The 21,901-nt window shown below is 37.4% G+C and overlaps 1 protein-coding gene across 1 annotated transcript in view; it reads right to left on the bottom strand.

The window, feature by feature from the left end:
* Positions 1-21,901, bottom strand: part of CEP192 (centrosomal protein 192) — a 70,880-nt gene that overhangs the window by 29,998 nt on the left and 18,981 nt on the right. Inside the window, exons 16-33 of the mRNA XM_057368969.1 lie at positions 21,579-21,625; positions 20,374-20,506; positions 19,130-19,284; positions 17,878-18,018; positions 17,285-17,621; positions 16,790-16,930; positions 14,285-14,349; positions 14,012-14,203; positions 12,424-12,547; positions 12,167-12,297; positions 9,509-10,532; positions 9,272-9,398; positions 7,990-8,161; positions 5,773-6,670; positions 4,447-4,595; positions 2,643-2,873; positions 1,185-1,310; positions 76-210 (exon numbers count right to left, since the gene is read on the bottom strand). Of these exons, the coding sequence (XP_057224952.1) occupies positions 76-210; positions 1,185-1,310; positions 2,643-2,873; positions 4,447-4,595; positions 5,773-6,670; positions 7,990-8,161; positions 9,272-9,398; positions 9,509-10,532; positions 12,167-12,297; positions 12,424-12,547; positions 14,012-14,203; positions 14,285-14,349; positions 16,790-16,930; positions 17,285-17,621; positions 17,878-18,018; positions 19,130-19,284; positions 20,374-20,506; positions 21,579-21,625 (4,328 nt within the window). The remainder of the gene's footprint in view (positions 1-75; positions 211-1,184; positions 1,311-2,642; positions 2,874-4,446; positions 4,596-5,772; positions 6,671-7,989; positions 8,162-9,271; positions 9,399-9,508; positions 10,533-12,166; positions 12,298-12,423; positions 12,548-14,011; positions 14,204-14,284; positions 14,350-16,789; positions 16,931-17,284; positions 17,622-17,877; positions 18,019-19,129; positions 19,285-20,373; positions 20,507-21,578; positions 21,626-21,901) is intronic.

Genomic DNA, 21,901 nt, shown 5'->3' with positions numbered 1-21,901 from the left:
GTGAACTCAAACATTCAGCATTGGCATTTYAGACAGCAAGTAAAAAGAAGAATCAGCCAACTACAAACTACTCACTTGCCCATCATAGCTTGCATGTATCACATGATTTACAACTGATGGAGCTGCTATCTGAGAAAYTGCATCCATTTGTTCATCAGGAGCATTAACAGGTTCCTTGGAAAAGGTGAAGCACCGCCAGGCTACTGCATTCTGTCAAAAGAAGAAGTATTACAAGTATTAAATCTCTTATTGTCACTAACAGCAATGCTGAAAATTTGACAAATAMAAGACAAGTTTTCAATGACAGAAGCAGTTTGGAAAAAAATAATCAAAAATTAGGCTGTACTTTTGTTAAGTACATGATAGTCCAGCAAACCCTCTAAAAACAATAGGAAATCCTTTTGCAGCAAAAGAGGATAAGCAGAGTYTGGTTAGCTTAATCCTTCAAGAAGTTTGGCTGTTCAAGACCAAACATCATTAGTCCCCAAGACAAACCAATCCACCTTAACACAGGGCCAGTCCTTTCTTGCTCCTCTGCATAAGCAAACAAGGCCAGCTCTTCCCAYAGCACAAATAAGCAGTCAGCCCAGCCYAGCCAAAAATCTGAAAACTGCATTKACAGAGATGCAGAGATGAACATAGTGCAGCTTCTCACACATATTATCTAGTGGGAGACAAAGCAGATAGAGAGAAGAGTMCTGCTCTTGTTTCTTCAGAGGAAGAGGGAATATGCTGAACTTGYTAATGGCAAGCTTGGCTGCTTGTTTGAACAGTCAGCTGTTCCATTTGACTAATGGAATGTCTCCAGCTTCTCAGAGAGGAGGGAAGCCTCCAGCTTCTCCAAGGGAAGGTATAGGCAACACCACCCTCTTCCTATCCGCGAACCTGCGCTACCAAATCAAACATCAGAGCCAGAATCCTAWGGCTAAGCTATAAAAAGTAACCAACAGACATGAAACAAAATACCACATCTATCCCAGAAGCATTTTTATTGGTACCATTACAGAAGAATCAGATTACCAGCCTGCAAAAACTATTGATTTCCTGACTAACAAAGACTTCTTAGAAACCTTACGTCTAGTGTCCACGATGTATTAACGATACACAACATAAAGTGTTTGCATGTTAAAATTTCAGTATCACAAGATATTTACTCTCACATAGAGGAAGTTAATTGTACTTACTGCATTAATTATTAATCTAATTGGTACAAAAGCATGAGTTTTGTTGATAAGTTTTAGGGGAAGAGCCTTCCAACTGCCAGAAGTCAAGTCACCAAAATCCAGGCAATCTCCTTTTCCAGCTTCCACCTGTTTTGAAGGCAAAGCAGAACTCAGAAGAAAGGCAAACCTTCTAAACACTTTACCCTACAAAAGCACCAGGAAAGTAAGGATGCTCTTCACATGTTTTCTTTGATATTAGGTGTTATAGCCAGTTAGCTATCTCCCATGCATTTTGCCTGAAGCAATTAAGCCAATCTTAGTGAAATATTTATCCACCAAAACCCAGTACCCAATCAAATTATTTTGGCTATTTCAAATTAAAAGTGAGTTTAAACCATGATTAACAAGCAGCAAGTATGAAATGTCAGTTTTAGATAGTTAAAAAGTCTAGAAAGTARCTGAGAAGCAGTTACTTAAATGTTTTTAAGCTAGCAAAAATTATCAYGATCTGCAGTAAAATATAGATTTTATTTAGTGCTTTTTCCAAAATATAGTAAGATATGCAGAGATTGAGTACAGGGTTTAAATTTAATTTGAACATGACACAAGTTTGAACTATGTACTAAGAAGAACATGGAGAATGGATTACACATTAAAGGATTTTAAAAAAGCATTTAAAAACCCCTAAAATTTACGGAAGAAGCATTAAAAATATTCATTCATGTGCATTCATTACTTCAAAACACATACTTAGTCCAAAGCAAGTTAAAAGAGCACCATAAATGAAAAAAAAAAGTTAGCTGTGGCTGATGACTGAAAATTTTACTTTTTTTCAACCATGTCACAGACTGCCATGTAATTTGTTTAGGCACCTCCAAAAGTATCATCAAGCCTTTTYCCACCTGTCCATACTCTTAAATCTAGGACTACATGAAGCCAGATTTAAATGTTAATGTCTCCCACATGGTTGTTCTTCGTGGTAACACACAAGACAAATTAATTTTACATATCCACTTGCTTTTAATTTTTAATTAGTCCAAAATAAGAAAATATTCTCTACAATCATAAACTATCTAGCAGTAGTAACGAACCAGACAAAGCCTACTTGATGTAAAAAGTAAAGAAATCCTTACAATAGGAAATAAATGCCTTTTGTTACATTTAATGCCCTATCCAACACAACACATATTTAGAAAGCAGTAAAGATCTCATCCAGTCTTTCAACATTGAAAAARTAATGCATTTCAACTTATTTTTTTCCACACAGAATCATTCATTTCCAGCTAGGTACTTTTCCACAACTAGAACTTTCCAGATAGCAATAAGCCTCTTGAAAATTTTCTAATATTCCTACTCAAAACCAATGAAATTCCAGGTTTCTTAGAGGAACAACATTGYATTCCTATTATTTTCTAGTGTTATTAAACAGTTCATAAAATTGCAACARCAACAAAAGAGCCATAAAATGTAGCTACTTACTTCTAAATTGGGATTTTCAGCAACCGCTGTCAGAACTACCCKGCTTGCCAAAGCTTCTGACTGAACAATTGTTTCGGCATCTGCAGAAACTGGCCAAGATGAAACATTGAGGATACACTGGAAGATCCCCGAACAGGAAGGTAAGAAAAGTATTTTCAGGTCGTTCGTAGAGTAGGATCCTACGATGGTTTTGTTCTTGAAAACCAGACACTGATATTTCTTAGGATCCATCTGAAAAACAAAATACTTTTCATTTTCAAGAGGCCTTTTGCCAGAAGACACCTCCTTTCCAAATACCACATCTATTGGCATCAGTGCTCAACACAGACACTTTGTATGTGTTTTTCCTCCATTAACTATGCATCCATAGTTATCCATGACCCATTTCCATCCTGCTCAACTGCAGGCTTTTTACTTAAACAGAGAAGTCAGCCTGAAAATCGCTGAGGTTACTTTCTACTGTCTAGTGAAAGATTGGGAAAATATTAATAAGTTAATTTGGTTTACTGGTTTTTGAGATAGAACCAGTAATCAGTGTATCTCAGACGCAACTGGAAAAAAAAGTTTTTAATTATTCTATGCAAAGAAATGCATATAWTTATTGACAGAAATAATTGCAAAGCAATTTCATTTTTAAAAATCACCTTGATACAGCAGAATCACTGGTTACAACTGCTGCATAGAAGGCCCATGACATTGAGTGATTAGAAAATTATTCAACGAATTGTAAATCTCTCTCTCTCTCTCTCTCTCTCACACACACACACACACACACACACACACACACACATATATACACACACATACATGAACACACAGAATTGTGGTTTGGTGTTCTTTAAAGAGGAACACCTGAGAAATTCTGAGAAAATGAGATCAAAAGCAGAAATCATACTCCTGGAAAGACAAGGGCTACATCTCTTGGAAGAACATACCTATGGAGGAAGGTGATCAGGATTTATAAGACTTAGAAGCTGCAATATTTAAAGTGAATCATTGTCAGCTATTCCTCAGTAATATGGACCAAATAAAAGCAATACTTCATGAAATCTACAACTGAACTGAACAGTGGACAACACTACATAATTTCAACAGACTAACTAGACAAAGAGCAGTCCACCAAAAACTAATAAAAATCGAAATTACGTCTAACATAAAAGTTACCAAGTATCAAACTGCCAGAAGTTTCAATAAAAAATTAAACCATTCCAAAGGACCTTGAATCTAATTCATTCTCATGTTCTCAAAGTATTTTCCTCCTGAGACTATTACTATGATAACAGAAGTATATAGAATTTAACAAAATTGAAGTGTAAGACAGCCAATTTGTGGCCTACAAGCTACCTACAACCCACAGAACAACCCATCTAGCTTGAAGCCATCTAGCTCCAAATATTTCTTATTTGCCATCACTCAAGATCTCCTGATTTCAAAAAAAATAGAAGCAAACTGCCAAAAATGTTTTAGCAGCMTCAGTCCTCACCATGGACATCTTCCTGCCTAGGGCTGACTTTTCTTGCATACACAAAGATGGGAATGAATAAACCATTAACTCAAACCTATCACCATCCTTCATGYACACAATACAATTCCACAAGTTAATCTCCTGCTGTAACATCTGCCTCAGAAAGTTCACTTTTTGCAGGAAGTCAAGTGGCGTGGCTGAAAGAAGGTAGCATTGCTCTTGTGCGTATTAACTACAAAACGAGGAAAATTGCCAGCGTCTACAGAAATGCCTACTTTTATAAATTACATTTGGTAAGATTACAGAATTATTTAACTTTATTTAAAAAAAATCTCTTACCTTTTCCCCATTAACTGAAATGCTGAGTATTCCAATGCTGACCTGCAACCACCGGTCAGTTGGATTATAAATGCTAAGAACCGTCTGTGATGCAATTCCCACACAACAGGCATTAGGGAACTTCAGTTCTTCTGGTACTTTTATATGTCCTTTGGAAGAAAATATGCTCCTGTTAGTTGTAAGTWCCCAGAAGCAAATCAGCACTCAGGCTGCCACCAAGTTTATGAGTTCCTCCGACAAATGCTTCATTAAGGCAAGGAAATGAAGTGTTTCACTCCTACACTTCTCATAAGGATGTTTTCCACAAGCRTGAAATTTCAAATTTCAAACCTTTCTAATTTGCATCCTAAAGTTCTACTGTCATAAAAATAAATACTTATGGAAATACATATTCCATGCAGACCCCTGAAGTGTATACATATATATATATATAAATATATATAAATATATATAAATATATATACATACACACCTCATATAAAACACTCAGTGGTCACAATTTAATCAGTAATGGCCCAACTCAGAACATTTGAACATTAGTATTATAACATCTTGTTAGTACAAAARTAGGCAAGGAATATTTCACTATTTTAAAATGCACTAAAAAGATCAGTGATTTGGAACAATCAATAAACAAGCCTAAACTGTTACAGATTCAAATCTTCAACCCTGCTAGCTTGTCATTTAGACTAAAAGAATTAGCCAGAAAAAAAGTATAGCAAAAAACAACTAACAGGATTGTAGGTTAAAAGAAGTTTTTAAAATTAAACAGTAATTTGTGCTGCTTAGGTTTATAACTAAGCCTAGATACAGAGTAACAGCAGACAGAACAGAAGACTCTTGGCAGCTTGTCCTTCCCTTCCTAAACAGCAAATTTGACTCTCCATGTGCCTTCTTGGGAGTTTTGGCCTTCATTGACTACTAATACCAAACTAGATGGGAAACAGAAATGTCCTCTGCTTTCTAGATAAAATACAATGGAATTTCAAAAGCATAACTTGTCTTGCCTAGTTTGAACTGCGGCTAGGATTTCTCTTTCACCTATGAGAATATCCTTTACAAAAACACAAAACTACTTAATATTGAAGAATGCTGAAATCTTCCTAAACTATGAGAAATGTTTTTTAAGACCATTAGGAGAGCTTTAAGAATAGACACTGAATTCAGAGAATGTCATTAAACAAGGCAAACTAGTAACAGGGTTTGCATAAGCAGTAATTGTAGTTAGACTTAGTACCATCTTAATTTTATTTACTATAAGCAACATTGCTATCACCATTCCTGTCCACAGCTGTATTGCCAACACACTGTAAAAAACACACTTACCAATACCAGGTGACTTTGACAACTCCCACTCACTTCTGCCAGCTACAAGAGGTTGTCCAGTACATTGTTTTATATTTAAGATATTACTATTCCATGAAGCAGTGTGTGGATTATAAAGTGAAGTTGCACCCAAAGAGCCAGGACCAATATTTGGACCTAAAGGAATTCCTACCACAAGTGGATTCTCAACATGTCCTGCTGGGATACCAGAACATGGAAGCCCTGCTGGAAGGCCAAAACCTGCAGAGCTGCAGCCATGAAACTGAGACAGAACTGCATTTCCAGTAGATTGTATAGTTCCCAGATGATGTGCAAATGGAGTTGTTGCAAGAGAATGCCCTGTAAGCAAGGGGGGAACAGAAGAAGAAATTGCTCGACTCTCAGAGGTAGTGACGAGGGATTTAACAGTTGATATAGGAACATATTGTTCACCAGATGAGTTTTGATTGCATGGCAAACAGGTGTTTAATCCAGTATAAACAGGTAATATATTCCGAGATGGTAATCCTTGTCTCTGTGCTTTGTTTGYTTGATCCTGACACACTTCTTGTGAATCAGCATTGACAGAAAGTGACTGAAAGGTGCAGAGTTTACTTGGTAAAGCTGATTTAACGCGGTCTAGCCCTTCATCATTTATTAGTACATTTGAAGGAATAGATGGAAGCTGCTTTTCGTTCTTCAGAAAACCTTCTTTGGCCTGCTGTTGGTCCAATACATGATCAAGTTTTCTTTGAACACCAGGAAGCTCATTTTCTTCTCGTTTCTGGTCAACATTAAGTACTGCTTCTTTTCTATTTCTTTGACATGAGTGGTGTTCTAGATTTTCTTTTGTATGCTGCTGTGGAGGAGTTGGGCTGGCCCGAATTATTGTTGTGCTCAGTTCACTAGCATTTTCATCCTAGTAATCAAATAAAACATGCAGTATTACATTTTTTAGAAAAGTAATATGGCATATAACACAGGCCTTAATGCTGGTATTGCCTGTTCAGGAAACGTTCCTGATCACTACTGGTATTGCCATCCAATATAAATAATCAACTTTGTCTTGTCTCAAGTTTTACTTTTGTAACTGTGGCTCCTTGCCTTGAAAAAAGAAAATCCTGCAACTTCAACCTGTCTGCTATCTAAAGACAGATTCCATTGGCTCTGGCCAAGATAGAGYTCATTTTCTCCACAGCAGTCTCTGTGGCTCTGTATTTTCAGATTTGTGTTCAAAATGTGTTTGAAACACATTAATAACACACCAGACATACTTGCCAGATTAAAAAAAAATAAATAACTGAATGGCCTTGAACCAAATCACTAACCAAAAAGGAATGCAAGGTGCATGAAAATGTGTTGACATGAACATTTTCTTGGTGCACTCTAACAAAGAAATCACTCAAGCCCAAAGATCTTACATTTTGACAGGTATGGTGTACCTGGAATGAGCACTCATATTTACACAGACATGCATGTCAGAAAAGCTTTTCAGGTTTTGTCTGTCTGTTTTTTACAGTTCCATCCACAATTACACACACTTCRGAAGGCAGAAGACATAACACAGATTCCAGATTCCAAGGAATGCATAAATTCAGATAAAAGACTGCCAATTATTTTAATCAGCATAAGACTGCACTGTACGAACATAAATTTCACCCTCTTTTCTTTTCTCATATTCTTGTCTACAGCAATAAAAACAGTCAGWATGACTGTCAGAGGTAGAAAATCCTAGTTTCAGACCTGAAAAAAATAGTACAAGCTAAACTATATATTTATAAACTTTTTCTCCAGAAAAAAAAAGCAAGGAAAGGTTTTTTTCCTAACAGCTGAAGCTGAGCAGAAATGGAGCCTCAGAAGAGATGAAAGCAGATACAGATCCTGCAAAATCCTACTGGAATACCAGTAGCACATTCCAAGATACAACACAGCACTGCATATGAAGAGCAGAATGACTTAGAGAGGAAAAAAAAAATCAAGTCTAACATTTTCAAAAGTYTGTACTTCTTTGATTGTTTTAATATGTTTGCATTTATTACAGTGTCTGTATTTAGCACAGTTGATTCCAAAATTAAAATTTTTGAAAAACTCAGAAGCTGGAAAGAAGCAGACTACTTTTTCCCTATGCACAACAAATCGTAAACTGTTTCAAAACACTTAAGGCTTTTCAAAACCCCTAAGGCTTTTTTAGAAGTTTGGTTTAAGGGCAAAGGGGAGGTGCTGTTTGATTTWTCTTACCCAGTATGTCTCGGTATTATGTATCACTGCTGTGTTCTTATGGGTACTGCCAGGTGCAGAGACATAGGTTAATCTGCTCATGCTTGGACTCGAGTAAACTGATGGATGTAGCACATTCTCTTTGCAAGGAGATTCCTGATAATGGGATGGGCAAGTAAAGTCCTTTTCAGATCTGAAAAACAGATTCACAGTGTGCCAGTATTAGAATATATTTTTAATGCTGCCCTCAAGAAAACCAATGCTACACATTACCTATACTATTCTAACAGTCAACTTACTTAGCCATTCTATCAAATGCAGTCAGTAGAAATGAGAAATCAGCTCTCAATTACCCTTACAAATACTGGCTTTAGTGTACATAAAGCTCATTTTCATTCTATATAAATCCATATAGGTAAAGCATCAGAATTCCACAACTGAACTCAGATGCTAAGGCCACAGAAACAACACACTTATTAAAAGAAAAATAGGTGAATCAATATACTTGTATCTAACTAGATTAAAAAGTCAAATTAAATCATTCAACCTCCCAGGCATCACACCGTAGTTTCCTACTCATTGCTGAGATTTTTTTCATTCTTACACATGTAAGCAGACTCTCTCACCACTTTGTTCAACAAGCTAACATGACAATTAAAGTCACTGACAACTTTAACTGGAAATCCTAATACCTATATAATATGCCTGCAAAAAAACATATACTCCTGCACGTATTAATTTCTGAGAAATGCCTGTAATTCTAATGACACATACAAAACACAAACTGTAGTTAAATACCAAACAATGAACTTAAAAGTTAAGTCAGAGATATTAGTTGCCTCATCTTTTTATGAGACTGCACACAACCATTAGATACTGGCCATGTTTATGTTTAAGACTATAGAATTAATTTAGTTGTAATCTTATGATGCTTACTGTTATGGGATGCTTACTGTTACTGTCATTTAAGAAACATTGTTCTTTCAGTTGCTACCAAAACTTTAAACCTTAGACAGAAGTATGTGTCAAAATACAAAACAGTGAAAAGCAATMAATATTTTTACCCATCTTCTCCCACAATAAGCAATGATACAAATCAGAGAACCAAATGGAGTGAAATACTTCCAAGTTTAAAAACACGTTTTCATTGGTCTACAGAATGTCCAGCTTAGTGTATAATAAAGACTTAGACTAATAATGATCTTCTATAATTCTAGGTCATGGTCAACATTCAAACTAAAGCATGATCCCTCAACAATCCTCATAAAGCACTAATTCTTATAACGTGCACSAAGAAATTTACCCTGAAAACACTGTTCCAGAAGTCTCACTAGGAGAAGAGTGAATCAGAGGTGAAGTTGAAGGTCTGAAGCTATATTGCTCATCCTCCAGAGGTTGTAAGTCACATTCAGGCAGGACGGGTTTATGCTCTGGCAAATAAACAGAATTTAATAACTGTATTTATTTATGAACAGGAAAAAAGTTTACTGCCAAGAAAAGCCTTTTCAACAGCTAATTGCATTTCTATAGGTTTACTTACCGGTACTATTCTGGGAAGTTTCGGAGAGCTTCTCAAAAGTTACATGTTTTGCATTCCCACCACAAGGAGTACTGGCATCCTTGTTTCTCTTCTCCATTTTTGCATTTTGCTTCCTCTCATCATTGTTCAATTTCTGCATAGGCTTTGCTGTTGTATGACTTACTGAGACATATTTACCAGATTGCTCGGTAGGTGSTAAGTTGCTGAGGGACCGAGTATTTCCTGTACTTCCCTCCACCAAATCATTACATGGTTCAGGAACAGCATTTGTTGCTTGACCTACAGTTTCTCCACTTTCCCTTATACAACATGTACTAGTAAGATTGCTGTTCTGGTAAGCAAATGGACTTCTCTGCGCCACTTCCATTTTTGCTGCTAAGGGAATTCCACTTGTGTGGATTTCATTTCTATTAAGAATTTCTGATCTAACATTAGCACCCATTGACTGTAAATGTTTACTATTTACTATATCCGACAACTTTTCTGAATATTGAACGGTATCTGCAATTGCATCKTCATGGTTGGGAACACCAGAGAGACTAGAAAAATTCTGACTGTCACTTTCTTGATTAAGATAATCCAGCAATYGCTTCTGTATTCCTTGCTGTTTGCTATGATTATTCATCAAGTCTTCTGCAAGAGYATCCTTATGTTTATCTTTACCCAGTAAAAAGGTATCAGATGTAAGGTTTTGGACAGATGTTTCGTGTTTCACAACACTCTCACATTCACTTTCATGTCTGTTCTCATCTGTTTTTTTGAGGTATTTTTCCATATCAAATGCACTATTTTCCTCATTGCTGGATAATACCTCATTAGCAGTGAGTTCAGGCTCTTTAACAATTCCAGGAAGGACGCGTGTTCTTTTCCTTTTATTGGAGAGCGCCATCATCATAGCAGCTAGCTGGGAAGGTTCAGCACTGGTGGAAGCATTAGCAATAGCAGTTGCAATTGTGCTGATACTCAAGACAGAGTCAGAATGATTAGATAAGCTGTCCTCAACCTTGTCTTTATGAATTCCATCCTACGAGAAAACAAAACGAGTTAAGCACCACACGAAGAAAATTTTTGTTTAGTGTTTTGTATCCTTGTTTGCATTTTAGGATATGGTAATATATTAGCATTCTCAGTTATCACATTTCTAACTGACTGTCAAGAAGGAACATTGCAATAAGACATAATTCTCATTCTGATGATTTTTTAAGTCTACTCTACAAAGGCTTTTTGAAAGACTAAGTATTGTGTTCACTAGGAAGCCTTAGTTCCTATGAAATTTACAAAAACCTAAAATACTTTAGTTCAGCTGAAAGAACTAAATCTTTCAGGGAGTAAAATCCTATCAGAAAAAAACGGCAAAGAAGAAGCTACCATGACCAAATATAGAGTAACCTCCCAATCAACTTGAAAATCATCTCCCTCTACAGAAAGAAGACAAAGCTATTCCCACAACTTTCTCTGTCACTCAAGTCTGATTTCTTCTTTAGTTTTCACATTGGCCATTCTTAGCAAAGGGCATAGAGTAGGTAGMTAGCCATGTCCAGAGCAAAGTCTCTTTCCATCTCTCTCAGATGGACAAAGATTCAAGGAGAATTGAAATCATCTGTCTTCCTGCAGATATGTCTGTCTGGCTTCACAACACCCTCATTAAAAGACAGATYAAGTATGGAGCAGACAAGTACACCATGACTAGACAGAAAACCAGCTAATCTGCCAGGCTTAAAGGACTGATCAGCAGCACCAAGTCCATCAGGAGACCAGTCACTCACTGGTAGAGTATCCTGGTGATCAAGACAGAGGTCAGTACTGTTCAACTTCATTAATGATGTGATGATGAGGCAGAGTGCACCTGCAGCAAGTTCATCATCATAYGGAATTGGAAGGTGTGGCTGATATGCTAGGAGAGTCAGCTCYCATTCAGAGGGACCTCAACAGGACAGAAAAATGGGCTGAGAAGTTCAAAGGAAATGCCAAGACCAGCACCRAAGGAGCAAATAGCCCATGCTCCCTGTATAGGCTCTGGGCCAACCAGATGGAAAGCAGCTTGGCAGAAAAGGATCTGAGGGTCCCAACAGACAGAAGATTGACCACAAGCCAGCCAAAGAAGGTCAACAGCATCCTAGCCTGSATCAGGAGGAGGATTGCCAGCAGGCTTAGGGAAGTGACACTTCCAGGCAGGGAAGGTAGGTATCTAGGACTACCAAACTGAAAAGACACTTTTTTCAGACTTGCACCACGTTCATATTCTTAAATTATCAACTAAAAGATTTTATTCCCATGCTAAAGATAAGTTGCTTCATTAAAAGAATAGAAGGGGAAGACACAGCTGAAATACAGAAACTTGATCTCAGACAATAACAGCCAATGAGTCTCTGAAAAAGTATGGGCTGACAGACTGAGCAATTCCAACAGCGCAGTTGGAAGAAAAAGGAAAATGAGATGGTGATAGTAATACCTGACTTACTACAGGATCATGCCACTCTAATTAAACCATTCTAAGAAACAGGGGCACCTACTTGAATTCAAATGACCAATACAAAAAGCAGTGAGCTGATATGAAAGTCCAAATTGACCATATTCAAAGAAACAATAATAATTGGAGTAATTTGAATTTTGTTTCAGTTCATACCTGCACTTTAAAGAAAAATACAAGAGAAATACCTTTGCTTTACTTTTTGTAGCAGCTTCTGTATTAATGTTTTCATGTGTTCCAGAAGCAGCAGCCACCCTATGCCCTGAATCTTCACAGATGGTAAAATTTGCATGCTCTTTTGTTTCTGCTTCTAAGTCATCTAAGGAAAAAAAAACCCAAGACATGGGATTAATTTACAGTAAGGAAATTATCTAAAAACCTGCATTCTTGGGATACACATCTTCCCTTAATGCTCCATAGAAAAATAAAGCTGTTCCATAATTACCTGAAAACACCTCAGACAACTCTGAAATCTCTTGGCCAATGTCACCTCCTGATGAATCAGATTGCCTTAGCAAAGCAACAGGCTCCCTTTTCTTCGGAGATGTAATATAGTAACCAAAAGATGGCTATGAAAGAACATCCCAGAATAGAGCATGAGTAAGTGCAATAACCGACAAATAGGTTCAATAGGCTTGCAAAGCAGTTTCAGCCCGCAGTGTCTGCYCAATGTACCTCTCATACCACTAAGAAATATCATGTGCTTCCTGGCATGGAAATGCCTAATCAAACACATACACCACAATTCCCATATGTACATAAACTAACAACTGGCATGGCTGAACTCCAGCTAGTGACTAAGTACCACACAGCTGTTTGCTCACTCCCCACCTCCTCCTGAAAGAATTGGAAAGAACAGGTAAACCTGGTGGGTTGAGCTAAGTACAGTTAATTAACTGACATAAGATACAATTTACAAATCTCATAATGAWGAGAAAGGGGAATAACAGCCAAGAGAAACAAGTGATGCACAACACAATGGCTCACTGCCCACAGACCAATACCCAGTCTGTCTCTGAACACTGATCCATGGCTGCYAGCCAACTCTCCCCAGTTCATACACTGAGCAGAATGTTCTATGATACAGAATATCCCTTTGGTCAGTTTGGGTCAGCTGTCCTGGCCATGCTCCCTCCCAGCTTCTTGTGCACCTGCTTCACTGGCAGAGCAYGAGACACTCAAAAGTCCTCGATTAAGAGTAAGTACTACTTAGCAACAACCAAAACATCAGTGTATTATCAACATTATTCTCATACAAAACATAGCACTGTGCCCACTGCTAAGGAGAAAACTAACTCTATCCCAACCGAAAACAGGACACAATTATGCCAGTTACTCAAAATAAAGAAATAAAATACTTATGTTTGCATCATCTGTCTGGAGGCATGCTCTGCCACTRAGCATCAGAATGCTTAAGACAGAACATGCCAACTCTAACCATTCCTCATGACCCAAGGGAATTACACAAGCATATGTGATTTCTTCCCATTGTACCCGCTTTCCCACCTTTTTTTTTGTCTGCAAATACAGATGAGATCCTGTCTACCAACAGCAGATGAGAGAAGTACCAGATGCAAGAAGTATGCTTGGTAAGTCAAAGTCTAGATGACTACATTTTTACTGGAGTTGGGCACTGCTCAGACAGCACAGCAATTATCAATAGCCATTCAGAGATGCCCTCASTCTTCAAATACCCCCGTCTGAGCAGCATTTCACTCAACTATGTGGATAATTTGCTGGGACATGCCTCCAGTACATGGTATACTTTTCTCCCTCTAATCCTACAGATAATCAGTTCCTGACCAAAACGTGATGATCAACATTAATCAGTAACACCAGGCAGCACTTCACATCAGAAATTCCAGTGGGAAACCAACATCAACCACACCAGTCACACACAGAGAATTTCCTTCCTAAATAAATGTAGAAAAATCATTTTGAGAAAGAATTGGTTACAAAATAGAAAAAGTAATGCTAGTTGTTGCTTTTCTTGGCTTTCCCTTGTATCTTGATATTAACTTTTAGATACATACCCGTTTCACATCACCGCCTCCACCAAGACAACCAAGAGCTTCGGATCTCTGACCAAAGAACTCCCCCAAAGACAAACGTAAATAGCTGGCATCTTTATGAAGATCAGATGTKCTTGGCAGAATAGAGCTGTTAGTAGATTTCCATGAAGTATTTGCTAATTCAGATGCATTTAGACTGTTGACCTTTCCCGCCTGCAGACAAAGAGACTTCAGAAGTTGCAACTTAGAAATAAATTAGAGAACTATTCGATTTATATTGAGATCATTAGTTACCTGCACAAGCCTGTGTGCTTTCTCAAATTCTTCCTGGTCTTGCGCAATCATAGCTGCTGCTTCAGCTTAAAACCAAAGAGAACACTTATTAAAATAAGATATAAATTACTCTATACTGTTATTACTATTTGCCATCATTAAACTCAATTTTGATGGAAAGTAATTGCATATATAATTCTAGATCTGAAACAGTTGAGGACRCACTAGGAATTACTCCATCCCATTTTGGCAAGAAAAGTTACATGAAATTAGTTTTAAAGGAGTACTTGCTAGGTGTTTAGAAGCCCAAATAAAATCAGCATTTAGCTAACTAACTTAGGGGTGAATAAAGGAAGTTTCTAACAGCCTTAGCCCCAAGTCAAACTCTAACTCCTCATAGGTTATTACACCCATAGTAGCTAGAACCAAGCATCATATGCTAACTCGGATCAAACCCTTACTATATTTGGGGTTGAAAATTTTTCCCATCATGGTGGTACCTTTGTATTGGAGCAAAAGAAAGAGACTGGTTTGAACAACTTCATAGACATGCYATGAAAATTAACAGGCCAAATAACTAAATTTTACTTTTACCTGTATTATTTTCACAATTACCAGCTACAGAGCAACTAACACTTAAAAGTCTCTTCTTCAAAATGATGTGAAAAACTGATCAAGAAATACTGCTCTACCACCTGATTGCAATGTTAATGTATCATTAAGCTCATCAAAACTTCAAAAATACATGGCCTTGTACACAGAGCATCCCTAGGCAGAGAAGGCACAGGGCAAAAGCTGAGAACAGACACAAACTTTTAAGGTGAATACAGCTGTCGTCCATAAAATTACTCATGGGAAGTCACAATACTCTGAGGAAAGAAACAAAGCTGGAATACATCTTCACTGAGCAATCCAACTGCATCTCCTAAAGGCAACGTGGCACTATCCAAGACACATTGTCATATCCAGTAGAACTCTCAGTCAGTAGCAGTTCTTTCTTCATCTTCTATATAAGCTCTCCAGAGACTTTCTGGAGCACACAACGCTGTCAAGTGAGCACTTCTGCACTATTCCATACAAGAACACATTGTGTGCACAGTTTGCCAACAGAGAGACGTTATAAATGAGATTCCAAAGAATCAGATGTAACATTTCCCTCCTGTCCTTACACATAAAATCCCTTCAGCTGTCAACCACCACTGCAGTCAGGCAAGCAGCYTAGCAGCCAGAAAAATGCCAACCACATGAAATCTGCCAGGGTGTTATCATCTACCATGCAAAGAGGTAAGCCCATCGACGCAAAAGCAGGGAGTGTTTAAAAACCATCAGGTGGAAAAAACCTAATGGCCTTGGGAAAATTTACAACAATCAAACATTCTAATCACTCAGCATCTCAAGTCTAAGATTCAGGAAGGTGTCTGAAATATAATCACATTTGAAAAAATAATGGAAGAATTCTGACGTATTAGATGGAGAAGTGGGATGATGGGACGGTATTTACTTGAACCATCAGAAAACCACTATAGTGTTGAAAAAACATTATTTCAACTAGTCAACCCTGTTTGATCACCTATCCAAAATAAACAGTGTTAGACAGCATTCTCTTTGAAAGGAAGAAGAACCTTGAGTGGACYATGGATGTCTTGAGAATACATTAGCCCATCCACATGTCAGCTTTAGAAACTAGAAGMGATTAGGAAAAATGCTGTTGCACACATTGCTTGAATTTGTCTTATGAAACAGGTGAGCAGATKACCTTTTAATACTAAAAAATCAATTCGTCTATGGMACTACATGTGCATTACCCAAGCCTGTATGACAAACATACAGACTCTCACAAAGATCAGTCTGAGATAGTTAAAGGATAATAAATAACTTTTTAAGTAAAGAGGTTCAAAAAGCCTGGAATTCAAGGGAAGATGAGAGTCCCATAAAGTCCCTCAATTAGTTCCAACATTTTTCAGTACCAACACYATTTTTTAGCATCAAGACATTCCSAAGGGACTTGACAAAAAAATCAGCAGCTAGCCAATCCAACACTTTCAAGTCTCTCAAATTTTGTTACTGTATTCACATTCTAGTTGATTTTGTAGTAATTACTCATTTATAATTATTTCCTTCTTATAAGCATCATGCAATACAAAATTACTTTTCTCCTTTTCTTGCAAGAAAGGATAACAATAATTAAAGTCTAAAGGAAAAACTGTGGAAGTGAGAGGAGTTTCTTTAGCTCACACAATGAGTACCAATGGCAAATGTTAGAATGCTTCTTGTTTTGTTTATAAACACGTTTCATGGGAGTAGTAAGAAACACAGAAAGAAGCTATGAGCCATAGATAATGATACAATGTCWCTRCAGAGTACTGTCAGCATCAGYATTCAAATWATTTGTAGTATCTAAAACATGGAGGCTTTGGAATGCCAAATACTGATTTGTTGAAGTGGAAAAAAAGAAAAMAAGAAGGAAGTTTACTTAACATTATTACAGACAACAAGAGTTAACTAAAAAGGAAGAATATTACATACAGCCAGTAATGAACTCTTCATTTATTTTATCATCTTCAGACAGATTTAAATCTTGTTCTTTATCAAAYGAAGTATAATATGCAAGATCAGTCACCCATTTGCCCTCTTCATTTTGATAGACAATACTGTGTGGTAAATCACCTGAAAGGTAGATTAAATGCTGTATTACAGATTAAAATAAAAAGGGATATAGCAAAATGTCTTAATTTTGAATTAAGTTAATCTATCAGAAGTCAGCAACGAGTTAATAAAACAGAGCTCAAGCTGCTGGAACTGCAAGCTTAAACTCATTTCATCATCAAATAAGTTAAGTGCAACATACAATAATCTGTGTTTCTAAAAACAAAAGCAAGTCAGAATTAATTCATGCTACATTGTTTTTTTTACCAACTCCTACAATTAAGTGAAAACGCCTAGCTCACGATTCTATTTCTTTTTCCATGCAACAGAGCATGGTCACAATTGCACAGATAGGYTGTATGTAAAGCATCCTACCTTTGTCTGTTGTAGCTACACTTAAGTTCTCACAGCTGCCCCCAGCTGGAGACAGGTAAGTATCAGGAAGACCAGCTTTACATTCAGTTGCATCTGCCTGAGGTGCATTTGCATTAAGAACTTCAAGAGTGRTGTCACGTCCCAAAAATCCTTTTCCTGTGTGTTGCATTTCTGGATCAGAAGAAGCTGCCTGACAGACAGAGGACTCTRCTTCTTGGTTTGGCAGGACATCTGTGATATCAGCTTTCTGGCTGTCCAAGCACCGGAGATACAGGGAATCTAATTGCAACTCAGCAGCTCTGTGGGAATCCAGCACATCCCCAGCAGTCACAGAATTCTTTGAAAACAATAATTATTTGAAAAGTGTCAGAAGCATAGTTATTAAYTGTATGTACTAAAAGTTCTAGATACAAAACAGTCCAAGTTGACTATGTTTGAAAAGCATGCCTAACACCGAAGTAGTATTGCTAATTTTTTGTAAAGAAAGATTGGGTGGTTAGCTGRAGATCTAACAAGTTTTCAAAACACACTGTCATATTCTACTACAGTCTTATTCTACATGATTAATAGGAATTAAAATGGCAATTTCATACCATTTGCTGTACTGCTCTGCCCAGCATTTCTCTTTGCACAGGACAATCAGTTATCCCCTCATTTTGTGAATCTTCATCACTAGCATTTCCAGAGTCTACTCCTGTCACAGCCCCATAACTGGCAGAATCCTGAAAGTTCTGCTTTAAATAAAAAATATAAAATACTTAGGTTACACTAGAATATATATACAAAAGAAAAAAAAAAGTTAACACTACAAGGGCTTCTAGAATGTTAAAAAACTCTCTAGTAGCAAAGAGAATAATGATATTTTGTTTACTCATATGGCACTGCCATAGCCAGCACCTCTAGTTAGCCCCTACCATCAAGGACAATAGCTCCTGGCTATGCCAATCCATGCATGTGCCTCCAAGGACATGCACAGCAAGAAGATGGGAAGGTCTCTTCTTATTCCTACTACCTCTTATAACACTCCCTTTARCATGGCTAYTGTGTTATTCTTCCCTTTCTGGCTGACCCATTGTTGGATGAGGGCTCCAAATCAAACTCAAGAGCCCTCTGTACCTACCCTACTGTCTACCTACAAGCAGTGAAGCAAGGACATCTTGCACAGAGAAGACCCAAGGTCACAGAGCAGGGCTCTGTTATTCTCACTCTTAAAACCACTTACCCCTTCCTTCATGTASTGCCATAGCAACTGGCAGCCTATCCACACTACTTGTACAGGGTTAACATCACTTCCCACACAGAGCTTGGAAACTCTGATGTCAGCTGGGAAATTTCTGAAATTTYAGAAGCYGCAGTTTAACTGTTTAAATCAATCACACCTTTCCACTCTGGTCAAGCATAAGACTGCCAGGATCACATCCACTGCTGCAAAGCCAAGAAAATGGAAAGGCACTCAATCCCTGGCAACCTGTTTGGAATGGAGCTAACTGTTGCTCAAAGGCAAACCACAAGCCAGCCTGTTGCTGCCCCACTTTTACCTTCCACACACTTACCAATTATTTAGGAGAATTATTTACTCTCTTAGCTCTGTGTTGCTATACACTTAAAAACAGCTTGGACATTGCTATCCAAGATGAAAAAAAAATACCAAAAAGATTACTTATAAACTCRTAGTATGATAAAAAAAGTGCCAGCATGTTGCCTTAATTGCTATGGAAAYGAAAAAGTAMAAAAAACCAGTTAAAACTAACTCTGTTTAAGAATACCGACAAATAAAAMCACTGAAAGTTCATTTAACGTTTTTAAGGGCCACTGGGCATGCTGAGCTTTGAACTTTAAACCTACTTGTAATAAGCCATTTTCAGAAAGCTTCAGTGCTGCACAACATTCTGAGAGTTTCTGCAGGTTGGAGTCTCCTCTTATAATTTCTGGTTGCATCAGCTGCTCAAAATAGGCTTCTAGTTGGTTATCAAAGAATTCTTCATCATCAATATCATCATCTATGGAAAGAGAAAAAAATATCCTTTTCACTTTTRACAGACATTTTGTATCACCTGACATATTTTCAAAACAACTCCATAATTTACACTGAATACTGAATTGCGTAATAAAAATAAAAAGGCCATCAAGYGTCACCAATACTGGAACCCTGAACAGGCAAATATTTCCAGATACCAGCTACCAACTCTTCAGGATGGCAATTAAAAGTACCTTTCTTCTCTTGAGTGGGGAAAAAAGCCCAACAGTATTTATACTCAGCAAACTATTAACTTCATTCTTTCTTATATGCTTAACACTCAAGAAAAGTTATGCAACAAGAATGAAGAAAACAACTTCAAAAGACACTCATGACACACGTAGATGCCATGGGAGAAATGCAGTAGCCCTTCTTGACTGCAAGGCTACTTGATCTTACAACAGTAAACCGACTGATCACTTGGGCTTCCTCACTGGCACATCTAAGAACATGCCCGGTTGTCCTTCATGTCATGGGCAAAGTCAGCTGCGTTACTGAAAAAGAGCATGTTTGTCCTTCTGCAGCAGCCACGGAAAGGGCGCAGAAAATCCAAAACTCTTGCTTAGTGATACAGAACTCAAGCTYTCACTTTTACGCTTTTTCAGGTAAACTAGACTTCCAACTTGGATGTCACCCCACACATGCACCATCTAAACAAAGCTGAACTCAAACTCAAGAAAAGTCCTTAACAGAATGTTGTGCTCTTCACCACAGAATTTTATCTCTACTAATCTGAACTGAAAATATAGATAGTTACCACTTCATTAAATCAATGTCCACATTTGCCACCTGTATCTTTGATCCACAACTGAGGACTGTTGTTTAATTTTTCAGATTAAAATTCCAGTTGTGATCTTCTCTAACAAATTTCATAACTGCCAGCTCCTGTTACAATTTAAAAATAGTCAGTTTTCCAAAGAGCACAGTTTTCTTCAACATAGTTATACTACTGTTTTATCAAGCACAATCCAGGATTAAGTGCTTCACTAAAACAGAACCTTTCTTTTCAACTATGCAATAACATTGAGCCTGAATTACAGACTCAGCTACCAAGAGTTATAAACACACCTACCAGTGGCATCTTCATCTGAGCTTAGAAGAGATGAGAGTTTTTCGTTCTCCAAAAAACTTGAAAGGCTATTGCTAAGATGAGCACTTGACATACCATCTTCTATCAGCTTTTCAGAAGGTTCAGATGAACCAACCTGTGAAAAGTATCCACAAAGAAATGTTTCTAAAAATTATTAACTAYTGTATGAATTCATTAGCTGCAACCCCAACTTAAATGTACAAAGACATCTCTCAGTAGTTTCCTATGCTGTTAAAATAATGCTTCTTCAGAAACTGTGCACACAGATCCAACAATTCCAATTTRTTAGAAATTTCTCCAAGTGAATAAACTGAATTACTTATAAAGTAGTATTTCAGCTGAATCTAGCTAACAGCAAATATTCTATCTTTTCTATAGCTGAACGATTTTTAAAAACAGTGTGATGTAATGTCTGGTATGGACTTAGTCTCACATTCTTTGTGATGAACAGATCATCTTTGACATACAGCAAAAAAAGTCCAAGTTCAGAAACTAAAGAATTTGAAAGGAAATAGAACTATGGTTTTCAGAAAACAGACTGCAAGCATTCAACTGCAACTCACTGAGCACTGTGGCATTTACAAAAATGACAGAAAACTAAACCAAAATACTARCAGTCACATTAAGGAGTATGTATTGGACAGCATTTGGCTGTCACTTGATGCATATTTCCTACAAGGAACAGGAGACCTCCCATTCATACCTGCATTGTACCCCTGCACCCAAAACTGTCAGCGCCTCTAACACAATAGAAAAAAACAAGTGAAGCATAACTCTACCTGTCAATACCTCCAGCTATTTGCTRCCTCTGGGGCTGTCTACTTCAATTTCCAAAAGCACTACAAAAAATTCCTCAAAAGACACTTCACAAAGGTAGCCTACAACTGGGATAAAATGCAAGGTCCTTACACTGGCAAAGAGCTACAAGACAGCGGATGCTAGGAGCAAACAACAATTTTCACGACTGAGAAAGACTGAATGGAGTCATGCTTCCATGGGACTGATTAAGTGATCTGTAAAATGGAGGCAAAGTGAGGCATGCCAGCACCTTTACAAACTTAAGGAACACACAGTACAAGAGAGCAAATACAGCTCAATTCCCTACCTCCTCCTCATACAGAACTAAGTCTATTACAAGATCAGAATTACAAAACATTTAATTTTACTGTATTCAGTAAAGCTTTTACCTTGCTGTTCTTAATGTCTGCAAGAAAATATATTCCAGTTGGCAAATCTGAAACATAAGAAAGCGGCATAAGTAGTATTTTAGTAGTATAACATGAGAACATAATAAATGCTAACTATTCTCTAAGGTAATAAACTGAGCCTCTGGAAGGTCTTGGCATACACCATAGAAATAACCCAAACATACACCTTACCACAACACCAAACTTTGTATGTTATTATGACAACGATCTAAAGGATCTTGTTAAAAGGCAGGGCTTTATCAGAGAAGATACTCTAGAACTCTAAGAATGATGGAAGATACCTACTGCCTTAAGGATTTCCT

This window comes from Malurus melanocephalus, unplaced genomic scaffold (genome assembly GCF_030028575.1).
Source record: "Malurus melanocephalus ecotype Western Australia unplaced genomic scaffold, MMel_1.1 scaffold_99, whole genome shotgun sequence".
Taxonomy (NCBI): domain Eukaryota; kingdom Metazoa; phylum Chordata; class Aves; order Passeriformes; family Maluridae; genus Malurus; species Malurus melanocephalus.
The sequence above is the reverse complement of the archived record's forward strand: the minus strand, read 5'-3'. Positions and strand labels throughout refer to the sequence as shown.